Source organism: Hylobates moloch, unplaced genomic scaffold (genome assembly GCF_009828535.3).
Source record: "Hylobates moloch isolate HMO894 unplaced genomic scaffold, HMol_V3 SCAFFOLD_7, whole genome shotgun sequence".
Lineage (NCBI taxonomy): Eukaryota > Metazoa > Chordata > Mammalia > Primates > Hylobatidae > Hylobates > Hylobates moloch.
The window spans coordinates 96,784,209-96,803,389 of record NW_026652282.1 but is presented as its reverse complement, the minus strand read 5'-3'; the positions used below and the strand labels follow the sequence as shown (position 1 = coordinate 96,803,389).

Here is a 19,181-nt window from a genome sequence, read left to right as displayed (position 1 = left end):
AATATAATGTTAATGTTTTATTATTAATTAATTTAAATTATTTATAGTATATTATTATATTATATATTATATTATAATTAATATAATTAAAATACATATATTTGTATTATATTGATTTGTTATTGCTGTTAGACAGATTTTTGTAATAAAATGTTCCTGTCTTAGACCAAATTCTGGCGTACATGACCACAGATATAAAGCCACATTGAATTTTTTGCTTCTCTAAAAATTAATACCTAGTGAGACAAAGTCACATTTTGCATACGTGATTTCTCAAAGAAGGAACAACTATATAGCAGTCATCTAGATTTTTTAACAGCCTTACTGAGATATAATTTACACAAAACTAACTCTTTAAACATGTGCCATACATTGGTTTTTAGTATATTCACAAAGTTGTGCAACAATCACCACTATCAAAGTCCAGAATAGTTGCATCACCTGTAAAACAGCCCCTAAACCCATTAAGCAGTCACCCTGCATTGCTTCTCTCTCCAGCCCCTACCAACCACGAATCTACTTTCTCTCTCTATGGATTTGTCAATTTTGAAATTTCATAGAAATGGAACTATGTCAATATGTGGTCTTTTGTGTCTGGCTTCTTTCAGTTAGTATAATGTTCTCAAGGTTCATCCATGCTGTAGCATGAATCAGTACTTCATGTCTTTTTATGGCTGAATAATATTTGATTGTATGCATGTAGCACATTTTGTTTATCTGTTAATCAATTGGTGGATATTTGGAAGCCAACTAGATTTAGCAATATTTGTCATAAAATACTGAAAAAATAAAAGTGTTTTATTGATTTATTTCAGTTAACCCTCCTCAGGATTTTGAGATAGTGGATCCCGGATATTTAGGTTATCTCTATTTGCAATGGCAACCCCCACTGTCTCTGGATAATTTTAAGGAATGCACAGTGGAATATGAACTAAAATACCGAAACATTGGTAGTGAAACATGGACGGTAAGTAAAGCACGCATTTGCCGTATCAGAGTGATCATCAGGTGTTACTTTGTGATTCCTGACTTCAGTGTCTTCTCCAATTCCCATATCTCAATAGTTCTAATTATAGTATAAAAAGCTTCCATGTCCGCTTCTGTCTCCTATGCATCCTGCTATATCTGTTTTCACCCTATCCAGTGTTAAGATTGCCATTGGAAGAACAAGAAAAAAAAAAACAAACTCGGTCTCATGCAATATGAACTTGAAGAACAGCACTTCACTAGAAGAGCATTTCACTGTATTTTACAATTGCTTATATTCTTGGATATGGGCCTTATACATGCTACTGAACTGTGACCTTTTCCGCTGTAGGAGACAAGGCTTATTTATCTTCGTACCCTTCCCACAGAGGGTTGCAGGATTATGGTTTGTTGTATATATTTTAGTAAGAGCTCAGTGAAAATGTTTTGAATTATTAACTACTTATGTACTCAACATTATATTCAAAGATTTCTGTTGTAGATGGCATCTGTTACCTCTTTAATTCAGCTAGGTAGTTTCAAGAGACAATTCAAATTGAGCATTTATTGATCAACTTTGTGCTGGGCACTCTACTAGGTATCAGGAATATATGAATAAATAATAAATGATTTTTGTCCTCCAGAAGCTCACGATTTGTCTGTATTTCTCTGGTTACTTCCAGGGTTTTACTTTCTGTATTTCTTGAAGGTTTCATATTATATTTTGAAATGTGACATGATTTGCCAAGTAATGTGCCCATATGAAAATTATCTATTTGATTCCAAGCAGATATAGCTCAAGTTTCTGCCATAAAGTTTTTTTTCCCTTCTAAAAGTTTTTGTTTTTATTTGGAATTAGATGTTAAGATTCAAATGATCTCATCAAATGATATGACATACAGAGGTGAGCTCTCTTGGAAATGTATCTGTGGCATTGTATCAAATAGTCTCTAGGATTGTCTTAGATTTTGGGAATTAATGATTTATTAGTATTATTAATATAGCTCACTATACCGTGGAGGTTTCTAAGCTTGACTTTGTCTCATCTTTTTGTCAAACAGACCATCATTACTAAGAATCTACATTACAAAGATGGGTTTGATCTTAACAAGGGCATTGAAGCGAAGATACACACGCTTTTACCATGGCAATGCACAAATGGATCAGAAGTTCAAAGTTCCTGGGCAGAAACTACTTATCAGATATCGCCACAAGGTTAAAACAAAGCTCTCTTTTCATATTTAATACTATCAGAACAATTCATTTGGGAATAAGTCCCTTGATCTTATGTACCAGGCTGTAGGCACAATAGATCCTGTGACAGTGTGGCACAAAATAGAATCTTTCTTGTAGTTGGTGATTAGGCTTTTAAAATTCTTTAAATCAGCAAATACCTTTGGCAAAACCTGCATATTATTTTATTGATTTAGTTGCCAGTTTTGGGGTCATATTAATAAACATTCATGAGTATTTGTTCATCTGCTCAGAGCATCCTAGAATAATCAATTTACTACTTTTGCATATGCTTATACTAATATGAGTAAATGAGCCCTCAAATGTTTTTTGGTTTCGCCTGTCCCTCTTATCATGAAGTGATTCCCAGTAACTTCCTTTTGAAATAATCCTGTTATGTTGATTGCAAAATAAAATGGAGAGGTCATAGGAAATGAAGTAAAATTGCGAAATGATTTCACAAATGATTCATCACCAAGCCTTTCAAGCATTCACAATTGATTTGTTCCTTAGGAATTCCAGAAACTAAAGTTCAGGATATGGATTGTGTATATTACAACTGGCAATATTTACTCTGTTCTTGGAAACCTGGCATAGGTGTACTTCTTGATACCAATTACAACTTGTTTTACTGGTAAGTATTTTTATAATTAGAATTCCGTATTAAAAAATGTCTACTCAAATTAATCGATAGTATGAGTAACTATATTTTCACTAAGTTAAATTCATTATACTTGTCAGAGTTGTATTTGTGATGATAATTGTTTACAATTATTTGAGGTTTTCAATGGGTGTAAGTGGTTTTAGGATGTAGTTACTGGAAGGTATTCTATGAGTGATATAAGGAATGCAATAATTGTTTCTGTACTGGGTTAATTTTGTATCCTTTAGATAGATGAAGTTAGAACTTAAACAATTTTGACATATTTTATATTCTTGTTTTTTTAAAAAATCAGTTAGCTATTAAACTGAATCTTTTTTCTGACTCCCTCCTTTGTTAACTGTCACTGAAGCTTTTAAACTTGGCCATTGTGACTCATGTATCTCCTTAATTTCTTAATTGTTTTAGGGCAACATGATCACCATATTCTGATGCTCGTTTGCAAGGTTGCACATCTGTTAAGTACCTACCATCTCTACTGTAAGAGCTCTACTTTAGGCTTCCCTCATTCCACACCTGGATGATTGCCATTGCTTCCCAAATGACGGTCGCTCTGCTCCCAATCTCTCCCCTTCCAATCTCTCCCCTTTTTATTCATTCTGCACACTCTAGCCAGCTTTATCTTCCTATATTGCCATTTTCATACACCACTCTCTTGTTCAAAAACCTCCTGTGTCTACTCATTGCCCCAGGATAAAATCTAGGCTGCCATACTGTCTACTATTACCAATGTGAATGCTCCACTCCATTTAGATCCATCTCTACATTTTTTTCTCACCCATGTTATTGCCTTTTATACCTTTGTTTGCATTACCTTCTGGAATGCCCTCTGGCTCTATCTTTCTTTCACCAATTTTTACCCATTTTTTTCAAGGCTCATCTGTTTCCCAGTTTCATTAACCTTTAACTGATCATGTCAACTTCTGTTTTGTTTTTCTTGAGCTATTACTTTTTTTTTTTTTTTTTTGAGACAGAGTCTCCCTCTGTCACACAGGCTGGAGTGCAGTGGTGCGATCTCGGCTCACTGCAGCCTCCACCTCCTGGGTTCAAGCGATTCTCATGCCTCAGCCTCCCAAGCAGCTGGGATTATGGGCATGTGCCACCACACCTGGCTAATTTTTGCATTTTTAGTAGAGATGGGGTTTCACCATGTTGCCCAGGCTGGTCTCAAGCTCCTTACCTCAAGTGATCTGCCCACGTCAGCCTCCGAAAGTGCTGAGATTACAGGCATGAGCCACTGCGCCTGGCCTTGAACTATTTTTTTTTTATAGCTTGTAATTATTTATTGTCCAGATGGCATTTAAATTTTTTCTCATATATGTGTGCTTTGTCTCTTGTTAAATTTTTAAGGGATTGGTGGGCATGAATTGTTTATTATATTTCTCTTGCCTACCTCCAAAGTACTATACCCGTAGTAGATTACCACTAAATATTTATTACATAGATGAAACAAGTGATAGTACTGATAAACTGATAGGTAATTATCCAAACATATGCATTTACTAAATAATGGACAAATCAAGAGAGGACTAAGCATTACTATTGGTGAGTTCTAGTGCCAAATTATCATGGCATCTTTCTTTAGAAAATAATAATAGATAAATGATAAGCTATAAACTATTAACAGTCCTGAGATCTGGGTTCTAATCCCTGCTCTAGCATCATTTAACTTGGCAGCCTTGGGCAAGTAATTTTTTCTTTTAGAATTTTTGTTTCCTCATCTGGAATTGGATAGGTAAATTTCAAAGATCTAAATTATTTGTTCATTAATTCAACAAATATTAAGCATCTTTTAAATGCCAGGCAGTGTTCTAGATAAAAAGGACAAAAGCATGAATAAGAGAAAGTCTCTGCCCTCGTGTACATTGTAGTTCATATTTGATATAATTTGATCCTCATCGTAGTGAAATAGGGAGGAATAAACATGAACATTTTAGAGATTGGAAAATAAAGTCTTCCCTGCTGGCATCAAGTAAGTCTGTATGAAGTTAAGCCTGGAACTGAAGTCTCCCAAACTCTAATCAAGTGAACTAACCCAGAGACAACAATTTTGCAAACTCTCCCTAAAGTAAATAGTTGGCATAAAGTTAATTTAGTAGAGTCCAGATATGTGTACTGGCACCTTATCAGCTGCTACATTGGCCTCATTTCAACAGGGATTTTGGCTGCTTTTACAGATAATGTCATGGTTTGCATTGCAAGCTATTCTTTAGGAAAATAGCAAGCATTTGTTGCTTTCAAATTTAGTAGGGAATCACTCCTAGTTCCTTTTAGCTTTATTACTGGAATAGGATTAACTTTAAATGATATGGTAACGTTTCTCATTTAATAGATGAGAAAATTAAACATTTACTTGCCAAACAACTCCTTCTTTTCCTTTTGCCCTCCTATAGTTGGCTTTTCTGAGGTTTATCTCTTGATGTGTATTGTATACTCCAGATTTTCATTCATTTTATTAAACATAATATTTTCTAAGTCTGCTTTAAAATTTGCTTTCTTTTAAAATAACTTCCCCAGTAAAATAACTTAAAAGGCAATTATCATGCAGGATTATTTATATAAATCACAGGTTTTCTTACTAGGAATCTTATTCTTTGATTCACAAACCTTGTTGATGAATCAATATAACCTAAGTACACAAGTAAGAATCCTTGTCTTTGAGATTTTGCGAAGACTCCCAACAAGTTGTAAGCTCCATGAAATCGGGGACTATGTCTGCTTTCCCTACTGTTTTTTCCCTAGTGCTTATCATAGTGCCTGACATACAGTAGGTGCTTAATAAATATTGTACATTATTAAATGATTTTTAAACTGACATGGTATCCTAATATAATTGAAAATGAAGCACCTTGATACTAGAAGAGATTGTTATTTAAACACAATTATCACAACACTCATTTTACAGGTATGAGGGCTTGGATCATGCATTACAGTGTGTTGATTACATCAAGGCTGATGGACAAAATATTGGATGCAGATTTCCCTATTTGGAGGCATCAGACTATAAAGATTTCTATATTTGTGTTAATGGATCATCAGAGAACAAGCCTATCAGATCCAGTTATTTCACTTTTCAGCTTCAAAATATAGGTGATGTAAACCAACAAACAACTTCAAATTCATTGTTTCTAGTTTAGGCCATTTACAACCACTTGAGAGGGTGAGAGAGAGAAAAAGGGAAGGAAGGAGAGAGAGACATAGACAGAGAGAGAGACAGAGACCTATGGAAATGCAAAGACAGAAAAATGAGAGTCAGCAGAGTGTATGAGGTGGCTGTTATTAAATATATAAGGATGAAAGATAAGAAATTGAATAAAGGTTTAAGTATCATTTTCATTTAGAACTCACAATTTTATTTTCCATCTTCAGTTTGTCTGCTACACAGTACTTTTGTCTAGTGTTAGTGATGGATTAATTATGAAGATACTTCTTCCCAGGCCTCAATAGACAAATGGCTGGATATTTATTGAGTCTATATTTTCAGTTCTAATAGTTATGAGAGTGATGGATTCTAGAGTCTGCCAGACCTGGGTTTAAATCTTAGATCTACCATTTTTCTAGTCGTGTGACTTTGGGCAAGTTACTCTGTTTCAATTTCCTTAGTAGTAACATGAGGATAATAGAGGACCACCTGATAGGTTTATTGTGAGGCATGAATGAGATTATTATGTAACATCTTTGGTACTTACAGTGTCTGAAATAGCATAAGTACTAAATAAGGGTTATCTATTTGTAAAAGTAGTAGTATTACTGATTGTGGGTGTTATTTATAATGCTACAAAATGGAAAATGGTTGTAATGATTTGGGTCTTCGAACTTTTCTCTTGGACTTATATATTTGTCAGTGGGTGACTTGTCAAAAGTGAGTTTCCAAAATAACCAAGTTTGTTAATAAACTCATCTTGGTTGGCAAGCAACTTTGATTTTAATACACATCATAGGGAATATTACTGAGCCACTTGGTTTTTCCCTGGAGGTTTCTGTTACCAGATGTCCCTAGCTTTGGATAAAGGCTACTGCTAAACTTCAACAATCTCCCTGTTGAAATGTTTCCCTTTTGCTTTTCAGTTAAACCTTTGCCGCCAGGCTATCTTACTTTTACTTGGGAGAGTTTACATGAAATTAAGCTGAAATGGAGCATACCTTTGGGACCTATTCCAGCAAGGTGTTTTGATTATGAAATTGAGATCAGAGAAGATGATACTACCTTGGTGGTATGAATATTGCATTTATTTGGGAAAATCGTAACTACAGGCTTTTAAATAAAATAGCAAATGTGAGAACCAAAATCAGTTGCATCCGCGTGAGGGAAAGAACATGACATATATCTTAGTTCAATTTCCAGAAAGCCAAATAAGGTAATGGACAAAAGTATAATGAATGATACCAATTTTAAAGTTACATAGGACCTTAGAGATTATCTAGTCACTTGTTTTCAATTTTGTGTCAATAAATTAAAGTTGCTGAAGGCTTAAGATGGATTGTGGAGAGGCCTCAAGTAAAAGCAAAACAAAATTAAAAAACAAAACCACAAAGACCACTTATTGAGGAACAACCATCAGGTCAAAATTACAGTATGGCAGGCTTACAAGAGAATTGCTTGTACCAGGCAAGAAGGGCTGGCTGGGGAATTAGGCAATGGTTGCAAGACTAATTATTGCCACCAGCACCAACAATGTGGTGATGCCTTTAATCACACATTGTTATATATTATTTTTTCTTATTAGTTTCCAGTTTAGAGAGTGGTAGAGAGAAGTTAGTGAGCCAGTAGTTCTAATTCATTCCTTTCATAAACAGATAAGAAAACTGGTTGTTGAATTGACGTATCGATCCCAAGTATGTAAATTCACTTACAATCAAATTATGCAGCTAGAACTAGATTTCAGATCTGGTTCCCAGTCCACTTAAGTCTACACTACATTATGTTGATTCCTAAGATAAATTATGCCAAAGGAAAAGCTATTATATTGAATGAGAAAAATTCTTCAGCTCTTTGAAATGCAAAATTGAAATAATTGCTTCAGTGATTTTTTTACTCTGAGATCACCCAGCCTTGAGATAGTCTCATAACAGTAGCAGTGGTTTCATACCAAGCCATGAGCACTGTATACAGGTTTTGTTTCCTTATTCTTATTCCAAGCCCTGAGCATTGTTATGTAGGTTTTCCTTATTCTTATTAACAATCAGAATAAGGAAATAAGAATAAGGAAAAAAGAAAAAGCTATATATTAATATATGAACGCTATAGTTTCCATAGTAATAACATTCACATGCTGGCTCTGTCTTTTGGTAACTGAATGTACGTAGCATCTTCCATTTCATAGAATCTGGGAAATTTGACACTAGTCCACATACTAGGTGTTATAAACACCAAGCCTACCTAGGAATTTTGCCCTCTCACACATGCTGTCCTTCACTGTAAGTGATCCATTACCACTGTAGAAATAAAATATAGATAAAGAAGGGAAGAAACAATGATTTTAAAACCCCCACTATACAGAGAGCCAATTACTGTGGGGATTATGCGTTTCCAGTCTTTTGATGCATAGATTTTATGTAATAAAACCCACTTTGAAAGGGACAGATATGGAATCTGTCTAGTTGCAACTAGATCAAATAATGGCATCTGATTTTGTCCTTGGCTTTCAGACTACTACAGTTGAAAATGAAACGTACACCTTGAAAACAACAAATGAAACCCGACAATTATGCTTTGTAGTAAGAAGCAAAGTGAATATTTATTGCTCAGATGACGGAATTTGGAGTGAGTGGAGTGATAAACAATGCTGGGAAGGTATGAGCTAAAAGGACAGTAACTAAATAGTGAGCTCTTTGCTAGCAAAATTAATTTTCTTTCAGTGTATTTTGTAATTACGAAAGTGAAGGACTTTCCCATATAGTCTATGAACAGAGAGGATAAGTTAGCAAGCACTTCAATTGAATAAAGATTTATTAAAAGTCTAATATTCATTCAGTCAGGACTAGGAATATTGTTATACTTCTATTATAAAAATTCTTGTTTTTCTGTCAATATAGATAATATGCTCATTCTTTTGAGGGATTGGCAGGAACGTATTTTAATCAATATTTTCATATGCTTTCAGTATTCAGGAGAACAGAAATCTTAAAGCAAGTATAGATCAGCATACATTTGTTTCTGGATGTCTAGTACTGTTCCAAAGGAATATTTTTCTAATTAAGAGGTCATGAATAGTAAAATACATATTCATTCCATTCACTTCCAACACTGATTTAAAGTGATTTGTGATAAAGTCATTTAAATTACATAGCAATATAAACTAAAAAGCCTAAAGAATGAGGTAAAATATGATTGTGCTTCACAATGTATTAGCTTTAAGAGTAGAAATTACTAATAAATGTTCAAAATTGAAGGAAATCAACTCAGCATTGCTCTTTCAGGTACACAGATATAGATGCAGCTCTAAATAAATATACTGATGTTGATACAGACAGATACTAGCATATCTATCAATCATTCATCTCCTTTCATGTTGTTCTACTATAGTGGAATCTCTATTATCTCCCTACGAATATAGTGGTATCATTGATCCTTTTCATTCATCAAATATTTATTAAGCACCTACTATGTATGAGACTCTTTTTAAGCATTAGAGATATGGCAGTAAAGAAATCTCTACCCTCAGGGAGCTTATATTTTATTTCCAATTGGGTAGAGATAGGCAATAAATGAGAAGCCTAATATATTATATAATCACTAAGGATTATGGAGAAAAAATAGCAAGACAGTGGAAAACTTAACCAAGAGCTATACGGAATCAGAAAGAAGACTTACTAGTTTTGTATTTTTCATTTTTGTCATTGTTTTAAAAAATCAGGAAACTAAAGTTATGTCCTGAACTATATCTTGTCATTAGTCAATGCATTGTATAAAGTGGTTATGGTGAGTTTTTAGCCATATCCTCAAAAAATATATTCTTTTCTGTATTTTACATGCAATCTTATCAGTGATAGTGATGCCTAAGATTTCTCTTGCTTTGACGGAAATCTTTTCCTTTTTTTTTTGGTACAGAGTCTTACTCTATCACCCAGGCTGGAGTGCAGTGGCATGATGTTGGCTCTCTGCCACCTCTGCCTCCTGGGTTCAAGTGATTCTCATGCCTCAGCCTCCTGAGTAGCTGGGATTACAGGCATGCACCACCACGCCTGGCTAATTTCTGTATTTTTAGTAGAGATAGAGTTTCACCATGTCGGCTAGGCTGATCTTGAACTCCTGGCCTCAAGTGATCCACCCACCTCAGTCTCCCAAAGTGTTGATATTACAGGCATGAGCCACTGTGCCCAGCCCTCTTCATAAAATCTTAATGACTTTGAAATTAGAAACAAGGAATTTCTTGAGTTGCATGTGGTCTCAGTTCTTTAGGACATTTCTTATTGGATGTTTCAAGTTATAGAAAAATAGGACAATAATATTTTTGGAAATAAAAGTATGTCCTTCTCAGGATTGACTCTGTATGGGGAAAGCCAGTAGAACTTCAGCAAATGAGCTTCCTGCCTTCCCACTGTTAATTTTGCATGACAGATAACTTACATCAGTAATTTCTCTGGATTATATTCTTGTAAATCTTCTCTGAACATGTGAATTTGACTGATAATTTTCTAATAGAAAACAAGATTGTGAGGAAATAGGACAAAGAAAAAGGTGGGATCAAGGGAGCTTTGTAGATGTGTGGCTAAGATTCAAGATCTTTTGTATTACTCCAAAACAAGCGAGAGGTACTAGTTTAGGGAGACCAAACTTTGTCTGCTTTTTAAGTTTGCCTAGTGATTGCTCATTTCTTGCTATGCAGAAGAACCATTAAAACTCCATCCCTAAACTAACAAAGCAAAATCAAAAAGAAAAGAAAAATCTTATCCCTCCCTTTGGTCTTCAAAATATGAGACAACTTTAAAAAGGTAACCTTAAAAGATGATTTCCGTTACTCACACAGGAATTTTTATTGAAGGATACCTCTTGCTTGGTACAGTATTCTATGATCTAAGTACACGTTTGACTTACTGAGAGTTAAGAGACACACAGGACATGTTTGTTTAATCACTTGGCTAATATTTTGTCATTTTTAAATGGAGAATTCACAAGGTCAAATATAAACAAACTCATATCAGGAAATAAGAATTGTGTTTTGGGAAGTTGTTTTTCTAAGTGAAAACAAGACATGTCACAGTTCAGTAAAGTACTTTTGTATATAAAAATTGCACAAATGAAAGGAATGCTATATTCAAACACAATTGTGGTATTTATGCACTGGCAAATATGACAGGGGTTTCCAAGCTTAACTCAGTTCTTAAGTATTTATAAAATAATTCAGTTTCAAAAATAGTGGTAAATGTCTAACACTTCCCCTTTTTGTGTGATTTTTAATCCTAGGTGAAGACCTATTGAAGAAAACTGTGCCACTTTTCTTGGTACCATTTGGTTTCATCTTAATATTAGTTATATTTGTAACCAGTCTGTTTTTGCGTAAGCCAAACACCTACCTGAAAATGGTAAGATGTGTAACATTATGATGTTTAGCCTGAGATAGGAGATTTTTAAAACGTTCTGCACTTAGAACTGATGCAGATACATTTTATAATTTTGCTTGTTCGCTGTGGGTGTACAATTGATTCTGTATGGATTATGATGTTATCTTCAGAAAATACAGCAATTTTTAAAAATTAAGCTTACAAGACTACATTTTGAGGTGGATTTACTTTTGTCGAAATCAAACTTTAGAACATGAAATACTATTTGACCCTAGATTAGAGAATGGTATACGGAAAGAGTTACAAGAGAAAAGCAGGATTGGGAGAAACAGAAGAGAGGATTAAAATAATCATAGAGTGAAACACATATTACCATTGTGCCACAGGCACAAGAACACATACAAATGATAAAACATGGTGCCTGCCTTTGGAGCACACACTCTAGTTGAGGGAGACAGGATCCATACAAAAAAATATAACGTTTGAGATGATTTTAGATGATTGCCATTTGAGTCGTGCAGATAATGCTATAGAATTTCACAAAACAGTAGGACCACTCTGGGTTGGGAGGCTTTAAGGAGGAGTTGTAACCTGGAGAAAAATATCTTTTTGGGACAGGGTCTCATTCTGTCACTCAGGCTGGAGAGGAGTGGTGCAATCATGGTTCACTGCAGCCTTGGTATCTGGGGCTCAAGCAATCCTCCTGCCTCAGCCTCCTGGGTAGCTGGGACTACAGGCATGCACCACCATAGTGGGTCTCCATCTCTATAAAAAATTTAAACATTAGCCAGACACAGTGGCTAATGTTTAGATTTTTTATAGAGATGAAGTCCTGCTATGTTGCTCAGGCTGGTCTTAAACTCCTGGGCTCAAGCAATTCCTCACACTTTGGCCTCCCAAAGCGCTGGGATTACAGGTGCCAGCAACCGAGCCCAGCTGAGAAAAGGTATCTCAATGCCATATCTTTTCAAGATAGAGAGAAAAGCGAATGTGTATAGAATGCTTCACTTTGTTTGCTGAATGCTCTTGTGCTTATTCTCTGAGTTGTTAATCTTCAGTGAAATAGTTTGTGTTATTAGTGATGATTTGTTAATAACAGAGTTCTTTCTAAATTCCAGAAGTTTTCTGTGATACATGAAGACTTTCCATATCAAGAGACATGGTATTGACTCAACAGCTTCCAGTCATGGCCAAATGTTCAATATGAGTCTCAATAAACTGAATTTTTCTTGCAAATGTTGAATACATCTTATTTTTAAATATTGTTGTATTTAAATAGGCTTTTGAGTACTCAAAGCCTCAGCTAGTATTACATTTCCTGGATTCTATTAACAGTTTCTTTTCTCATAAATTCATAGTGAGAGTGCTGCATGTAGTTCTCCAATCAAGGTATGAGTCAGGTTTTATATTTATGATGTATTAATAAAACAGTGTGACTTCACAGATTGCACTAAGCCACAGAGATATTGTCAGATCTTGGAAAATAGGATTCTAGTTTTTGTTGTTGTTTGTTTTAAACTGCACTTGGGATGAAAGTATACAGTATGAATAAAACTGTTTGGCTTTAGGCTGGGCGCCGTGGCTCATGCCTATAATCCCAGCACTTTGGGAGGCCAAGGCAGGCAGATCACCTGAGGTCAGGAGATCGAGACCAGCCTGGCTAACATGGTGAAACCCCGTTTCTACTAAAAATACAAAAAATTAGCCAGGCGTGGTGGCACGTGCCTGTAATCCCAGCTACACGGAAGGATGAGGCAGGAGAATCGCTTGAACCCAGGAGGCGGAGGTTGCAATGAGCCGAGATCATGCCATTGCACTGTAGCTTGGGCAACAAGAGTGAAACTCTGTCTCAAAAAAAAAAAAATTGTTATGCTTTAAAAGTAACCTGTGAAAAGTATTAGGAAGCAAGAAGTTTTAAACACATTCATAGTCCTAAGTATATTCTTTGCATTTCATGAAGAAAAATGTGTGAAGAATGCAGTGCTTAAAAAGCTAAAAGTAATAAAATGATTAGGAATCATTTGAAAAAATTGGAAATCACAAACTACACAGTAAAACTTGAGAGTTTCCTTATACTTTCTGATGATGTGTGTTTTTGGTTCACGGACCAAAAGGCACAAACCTCTGAAATTAGTAAGAAGCTTTCTAAAAGGACAACCAACCTTTAGGGTGTGTCACAACCTAGGTGTCGATAATTGCTTTAAAACTTAGGGAATGATGGACTCCAATCAGGATTGTAGATTACAATCAAGAGCCAAGCTTCTGTTTGGACTAGTTTCTATTCAGTACTATTCATAGTAGAGTGGCCATCACCTGGGAGCTTATTAGAACTGCTCCAACCCCGACCTACTCAGTTAGCAATTTGCATTTTAAGAACATTCCCAGATGATTCATTTGCACTTTCAATTTGAAAAGCACTGATTTATAGCAGTATTTTAGAATAAAAAATGCTAAAATAATGTAATGCAGAGGAGGTAAGCTCCTGGGAAGGGTAGCCACAGCTGTGCTCATCATTGCCATCCTTTACTATCACTTGTAATCAATGGTAGGATGTACCGCCATTTCCCTAAGTAGACTTGTCCTTGTTAAACATTAAAACTCCTGTGATAGTGTAAATTAAGATGCAATGTGATTGGCAATTGCTGTCAAACTAGATCTTGCTAAAGTTGTTCTTAGTGAGTTGAAGGGTGTAGGGGAGGATGGAGGAATGTGATGTGGAGAGGTCAAGGTGAGGTAGAGATATGGCAGGCAACCTCACCCTGTGGGGCTGCATGCATCTTGGCAACCTACTCTTCCAATTCCCTTGTTTAGTGCATTCACAACAAGCCCTACTAATTAAAGGAATTCTGGACTGTCTACCATAAACCTAGAAGCCCCAATCAGAATTGCCCCAACAAAATGGAATCAAGTAGCACCAAATCTGGATATAGTTGGGCCCTGCACAAAGCAGCCAGGAATGGATTTGGAGAGAGGGGTCAACTCCCACTCCCCCACTCCACTGTTTTGGACACAACAGAGGTTCTCTGAACTGGGCGCCAGTGCATATGCACTTGAAGAAAGTGCTTTTTGTATTTCACATGGTAGCTCCATCCCCACTGAAAATGAGCCCAAACAACTTGGGCTTGCATGAAGGATGGGGCCCAACTCACCCTCCCTACACAGAATGGCAGTGGCTTGGCAATGGAAGGCAAACAAACCACAAGAGTTGTCAGACCGGAGGAGGAAGCTCTGCCCCAAGCTCATTTTGGTGATAGTGTTACAGTAGGTAGCTAGTCAGGCATGAGAAGGCAAGAGAGGGCTCCCCCTACACCCCACCAGAAAAGTCAGGTGACCATCAGCTGATGGTCAGGCAGTTGTTAACCATCCCTCTAAAATAACAATTGCTCACAGCCAGCACCGGGGAAAGGCAGTCTCGCTATAGATAGGAAACACATGAAGCTGGTGATCAGCCCCTTTGGATAAGATCTTCAGGAGTTGGGCGCGTGGGCTTACACGTGCACATTAAGAGCAAAATGGCAGAATTTAACTGGTATATGACGTACAGGGGTATTCCACCAGAAAAGGATGCAAGACACCAGAAGTAAGCCAGCACAGAAAATCCTAAGTCCAAGGCCAAACAGGGCACTTGACCTCCAAGTTGGCTGCTTGGCCCTCTTCCAAGTGTGCTTTACTTTCCTTTCATTCCTGCTCTAAAGTTTTTAAATAAACGTTCATTCCTGCTCTAAAACTTGCCTCAGTCTCTTCTTCAGCCTTATGCCCCTCAGTCAAATTCTTTCTTCTGAGGAGGCAAGAATTGAGGTTGCTGCAGACCCGTATGGGTTCACCACTGGTAACAGTAGCTGCCAGAGGGGTCTATCTGTGCCTCATATCCTTAGGCCAGAAGCCAAAGGACAAAGTCTATTCAAACTGAAGGTCATGAGCCCTGGAACAGTGGCATGATAGGAAGATCACTTTCCTGCCTGCTCAGGATGAAGAGCTGGTGCACTCCCACCTTCCTGCCCCTAAAACTGGGACCTCAGCACACCCCGACATAATCTCCCCACCACCACCACCTGCCCCACCCCATCAGGGCAGGTGTTTCCATTAATTAGCCTACCTGAGGAAAAGCTGGCTCTTACTCTTAAGAGCCACATACTGGAATGAAGCCTGAAATGCACCACTAAATAACCTGCTTCCAGGAGGACATAGCGCTACTGCACAAGGTAAGCTTCCTGAGACCCCGACTCCATCAGCCCTGCAGGAGACAGTGTTTTGGCTCATATGTTCAGTACATGGCTACAACAAGCAGCACAGGAAAAAGAAAGGAAAGAAAAGAGACAAATTGTTTGGAAAGCACAGCCTTCCCTCAGTGAGTAAAGGTTTTTGCCTTTTTAAAATTTTTGAGTTATTTTGGCTAAATGAGTGACTTATGCTGGTAACCTGGGATTTGATATCTGGCAAACTTTCCAAAATTAAATAATAAATTATGTCTTTTTCTGACCTAATTAATCTTTTAGACATTAGGTCCCCTAAAGTCCAAAAATAACATTTTGTTTATTTGGTATAAAACCCATATGACTTAGTGTATGCTTTCAATGGCTATAATTGTTAGGTAAAATTGTTGTATGCCACAGAAGTCACCAAAATTTCCCTGCCAATTGTGGCTTTAATAGTGGCTGTCCTAACTAAAACTGTTTGTTATCCATGGATAATTGTTGTCTTGTTTTCGGCCTCTTTAGAAGGTGATTTTATCGCCGGCTATACAACTCTACCAGGTGTTCTTGAACGCAGGTTTCTAATCACTTTGGAGATTGTGACATTAGAATAGAGGAGAAAACTGCTGGTGGGAATGTCTCTGAGCATGCTAATGCATTATAATCAGTGTATAATGAGCAGTGAGGATGACCAGAGGTTACTTTCGTCGCCATCTTGGTTTTGGCAGGTTTTGGTCAGCTTGTTTATTGCAACCTGTTTTATCCGCAAGGTCTTTGTGACCTGTATCTTGTGCCGGCCTCCTATCTCATCCTGTGACTAAGAATCCTTGGAATGAAGCCCAGTAGGTCTCAGCCCTATTTTGCCCAGTCCCTACTCAAGATGGAGTCACTCTGGCTTAAACACCTCTGACATATTTCCCCCTCCCTTTTACAAGGGAAACCTTCATCCTGAGGGTTGTAGAGGGATGAAGATCCCTCATCTGCAACTTCTTCAGGCTGAATAGGGGTGATGATATTTCTGCCTAACTATTAGGATCTCTTGTATTTGGGGTAGAGAGGAGCACAGTCGGAAAGAGTCAGTATAGTGAGGGCCATTCATAACTCTGAGTTCCGACAAAAGGTGATATCTGAAAGATTAATAAGTGTTCAATGTAAGAAAACATTGAGTAAGCTTATCCTGCATTCCTACACAAAGAGTACAACAGCAATATACTTCACAACAGTAAAGCAAAATAAGTAAAATTAGCCCAAGTAAAAAGGCTTTCCATGAATTGGGCAATTGTTGGAACCAAGCTGATATGGGATTGCTAGCTGATTGTAATACATGTCCAGGATTAGAATACTGATCTGGATTTCTACATTATCCATCCCTCTTGTTTCTTCTGAGCTGCAGAGATCACTGATTGGTTCACAAGAATAAATAGTCAAAGTTGCAGAAAAAAAAAACCTTAAAAACAACTGATAAGAATAGAGTCTAATACCAGGTGTACCATAGTTTTTGAAACAATTTTTTTCTCTCTCCAGTCTCTGAATTTTACTAAAGACAAATTGTGATAAGACTGATTTGCTTTATTGTACTTGGCCTGATTATTTTTATAAAGTGCAGCAAGAATAATTGTTTTTCATATAGGCTTAAAAAAATTTTTTTGAGACAGAATTTTGCTCTTGTTGCCCAGGCTGGAGTGCAATGGCACAGTCTCAGTTCACTGCAATCTCTGCCTCTCAGGTTCAAGCAATTCTCCTGCTTCAGCCTCCCAAGTAGCTGGGATTACAGTCATGTGCCAACATACCCTGTTAATTTTGTGTTTTTAGTAAAGACATGGTTTCACCATGTTGGCCAGCCTGGTCTCTAACTCCTTGGCCTCCCAAAGTGCTGGGATTACAGGCATGAGCCACCATGCCCAGCCTTCATATAGGCTTTTTAAAATTGGCTTTCATGGAACTTTGTTCCACAAAAGGAATCTCAAATAAGACTTTTTAAAAGCCGAGCCCAGCCATGGGTTTGTATCCTCAAAAACCTGTAAGTTGGGTAAATTCCTCTCCTCCTGAGACTGGTGCCACACCTGTGTTTCTTTTGTCCCAAGGGGGACTTTGGTGGGCTGTGCTACTCTCCCTTATGCGTGGCCCCTACCTAAAATTAGATCTGTAGGGGGACCTGCAACTGCCCAGGGACCTATTGGTCTCCTGTGCTTGCCAGAGTCAGACTGGATTGTGGGGCGTATTTGTGGGGGATCTGGTGGTGTGGTGATTCAAGGGCAAAGAATCCCTGAGCAGAGCAGTAGCCCACCATGAGTGCACAGCCAGTATGATACCTTCCATCTCAGTACAGGTCTGAGAGAAGTGTGGGCATGCTTGCATGAGCTGTCCACCCAGTTCTCTGTCTGCAGGATGTTTCCAAATTGCCACTGACAGTGTTGCCCATGGTCACAAGGGCACAGGGGCTCTTCAAAAGTTTGGTGGTCATCAGACTGTCATATGGGTGAGGGGAGCAGAGAGGCAGCCCCACCTACCCTTTCCACGTGTCTCCAAGTTCTTTAGGGGTTGATCTCTGCCAGACTGTTGCTGCTTTTCTTTTTGGCATCCCAACTTCTTCCCATAGGCTTTCAATAGCTTGTGACACTCTTCCCTCAGCTTTATATTCTGAACTTGCCAATTCACCAGTACCTTTGATCTTCTTTCTGAGAAAAACTGGCATCCAACGCCCCTAGTCAGTCATCTGGAAAAAAAAGTACAACAAAACTAGTAGTATTTTTTAAAAGTGCCTAGGAAAAAATCTCTCAGAGGAAACTTGAAAAATAAAAAGAAGTGAGATGTGGAAGGAGTAGCAGGAAAAAGGTACTAATCTGAGAGCAAAGCAAATATGAGGTAACTATTGTGGGAAAATGCTGGTACTTTAGAACTAAAAATACATCAATGTTGTTGGAGTGTTATTCATGGCAGAGAATACTGTCACGTGATTTAAAGGTAGGAATCAGGTACTGGAGGGCCTTGTATTCCATGATGAAATGTTTTAATGTTCTAAGTGGGTGATGGTTAATACTGAGTGTCAACTTGATCAGACTGAAGGAGGCAACATATTGACCATGAGTGTCTGTGATCATGTTGCCAAAGGAGATTTAACATTTGAATCATTGAACTGGGAAAGGCAGACCTACTCTTAATCTGGGTGGGCACCATCTAATCAGCTGCCAGCATGGCCAGGATATAAGCAGGCAGGAAAATGTGAAAAAGCTAGACTGGCTTAGCCTCCCAGCCTAAATCTTTTTCCCATACTGGATGCTTCCTGCCCTCGAACATCGGACTTCAAGTTCTTCAGCTTCAGGACTCGGACTGTCTTTCCCTTGCTCCTCAGCTTGCAGATGGCCTACTGTGGGACTTTGTAAGATTGTTTGAGTTTAATACTTCTTAACAAACTCCTCTTTACATATGTATATCTATCCTATTAGTTCTGTCCCTCTAAAGACTCTGACTGATACAGATTTTAGTACCAGAACTGGTTCTAGATGAAGAGAATATTAAGAATGGAGTTCTTTAATTGGTTTTGGGATTTCTGGAGTTGGCTGCTTAACATGATTAGACCCCATAATGCTAAGGACTCTACTTCTAATAGTATGGGGAACACT

General features: G+C 37.5%; 1 protein-coding gene across 1 annotated transcript in view; it reads left to right on the top strand.

Moving 5' to 3' along the window:
• The window catches only part of IL13RA2 (interleukin 13 receptor subunit alpha 2), a 29,178-nt gene extending 16,574 nt beyond the window's left edge, over positions 1–12,604 (top strand). Inside the window, exons 2-9 of the mRNA XM_032756248.2 lie at positions 816–967; positions 2,028–2,181; positions 2,713–2,833; positions 5,766–5,950; positions 6,929–7,074; positions 8,510–8,654; positions 11,268–11,386; positions 12,484–12,604. Coding sequence (XP_032612139.1) covers positions 816–967; positions 2,028–2,181; positions 2,713–2,833; positions 5,766–5,950; positions 6,929–7,074; positions 8,510–8,654; positions 11,268–11,386; positions 12,484–12,534 — 1,073 coding nt within the window. The 3' untranslated portion in view covers positions 12,535–12,604. The remainder of the gene's footprint in view (positions 1–815; positions 968–2,027; positions 2,182–2,712; positions 2,834–5,765; positions 5,951–6,928; positions 7,075–8,509; positions 8,655–11,267; positions 11,387–12,483) is intronic.
• The last annotated feature ends 6,577 nt before the right edge of the window (positions 12,605–19,181 follow it).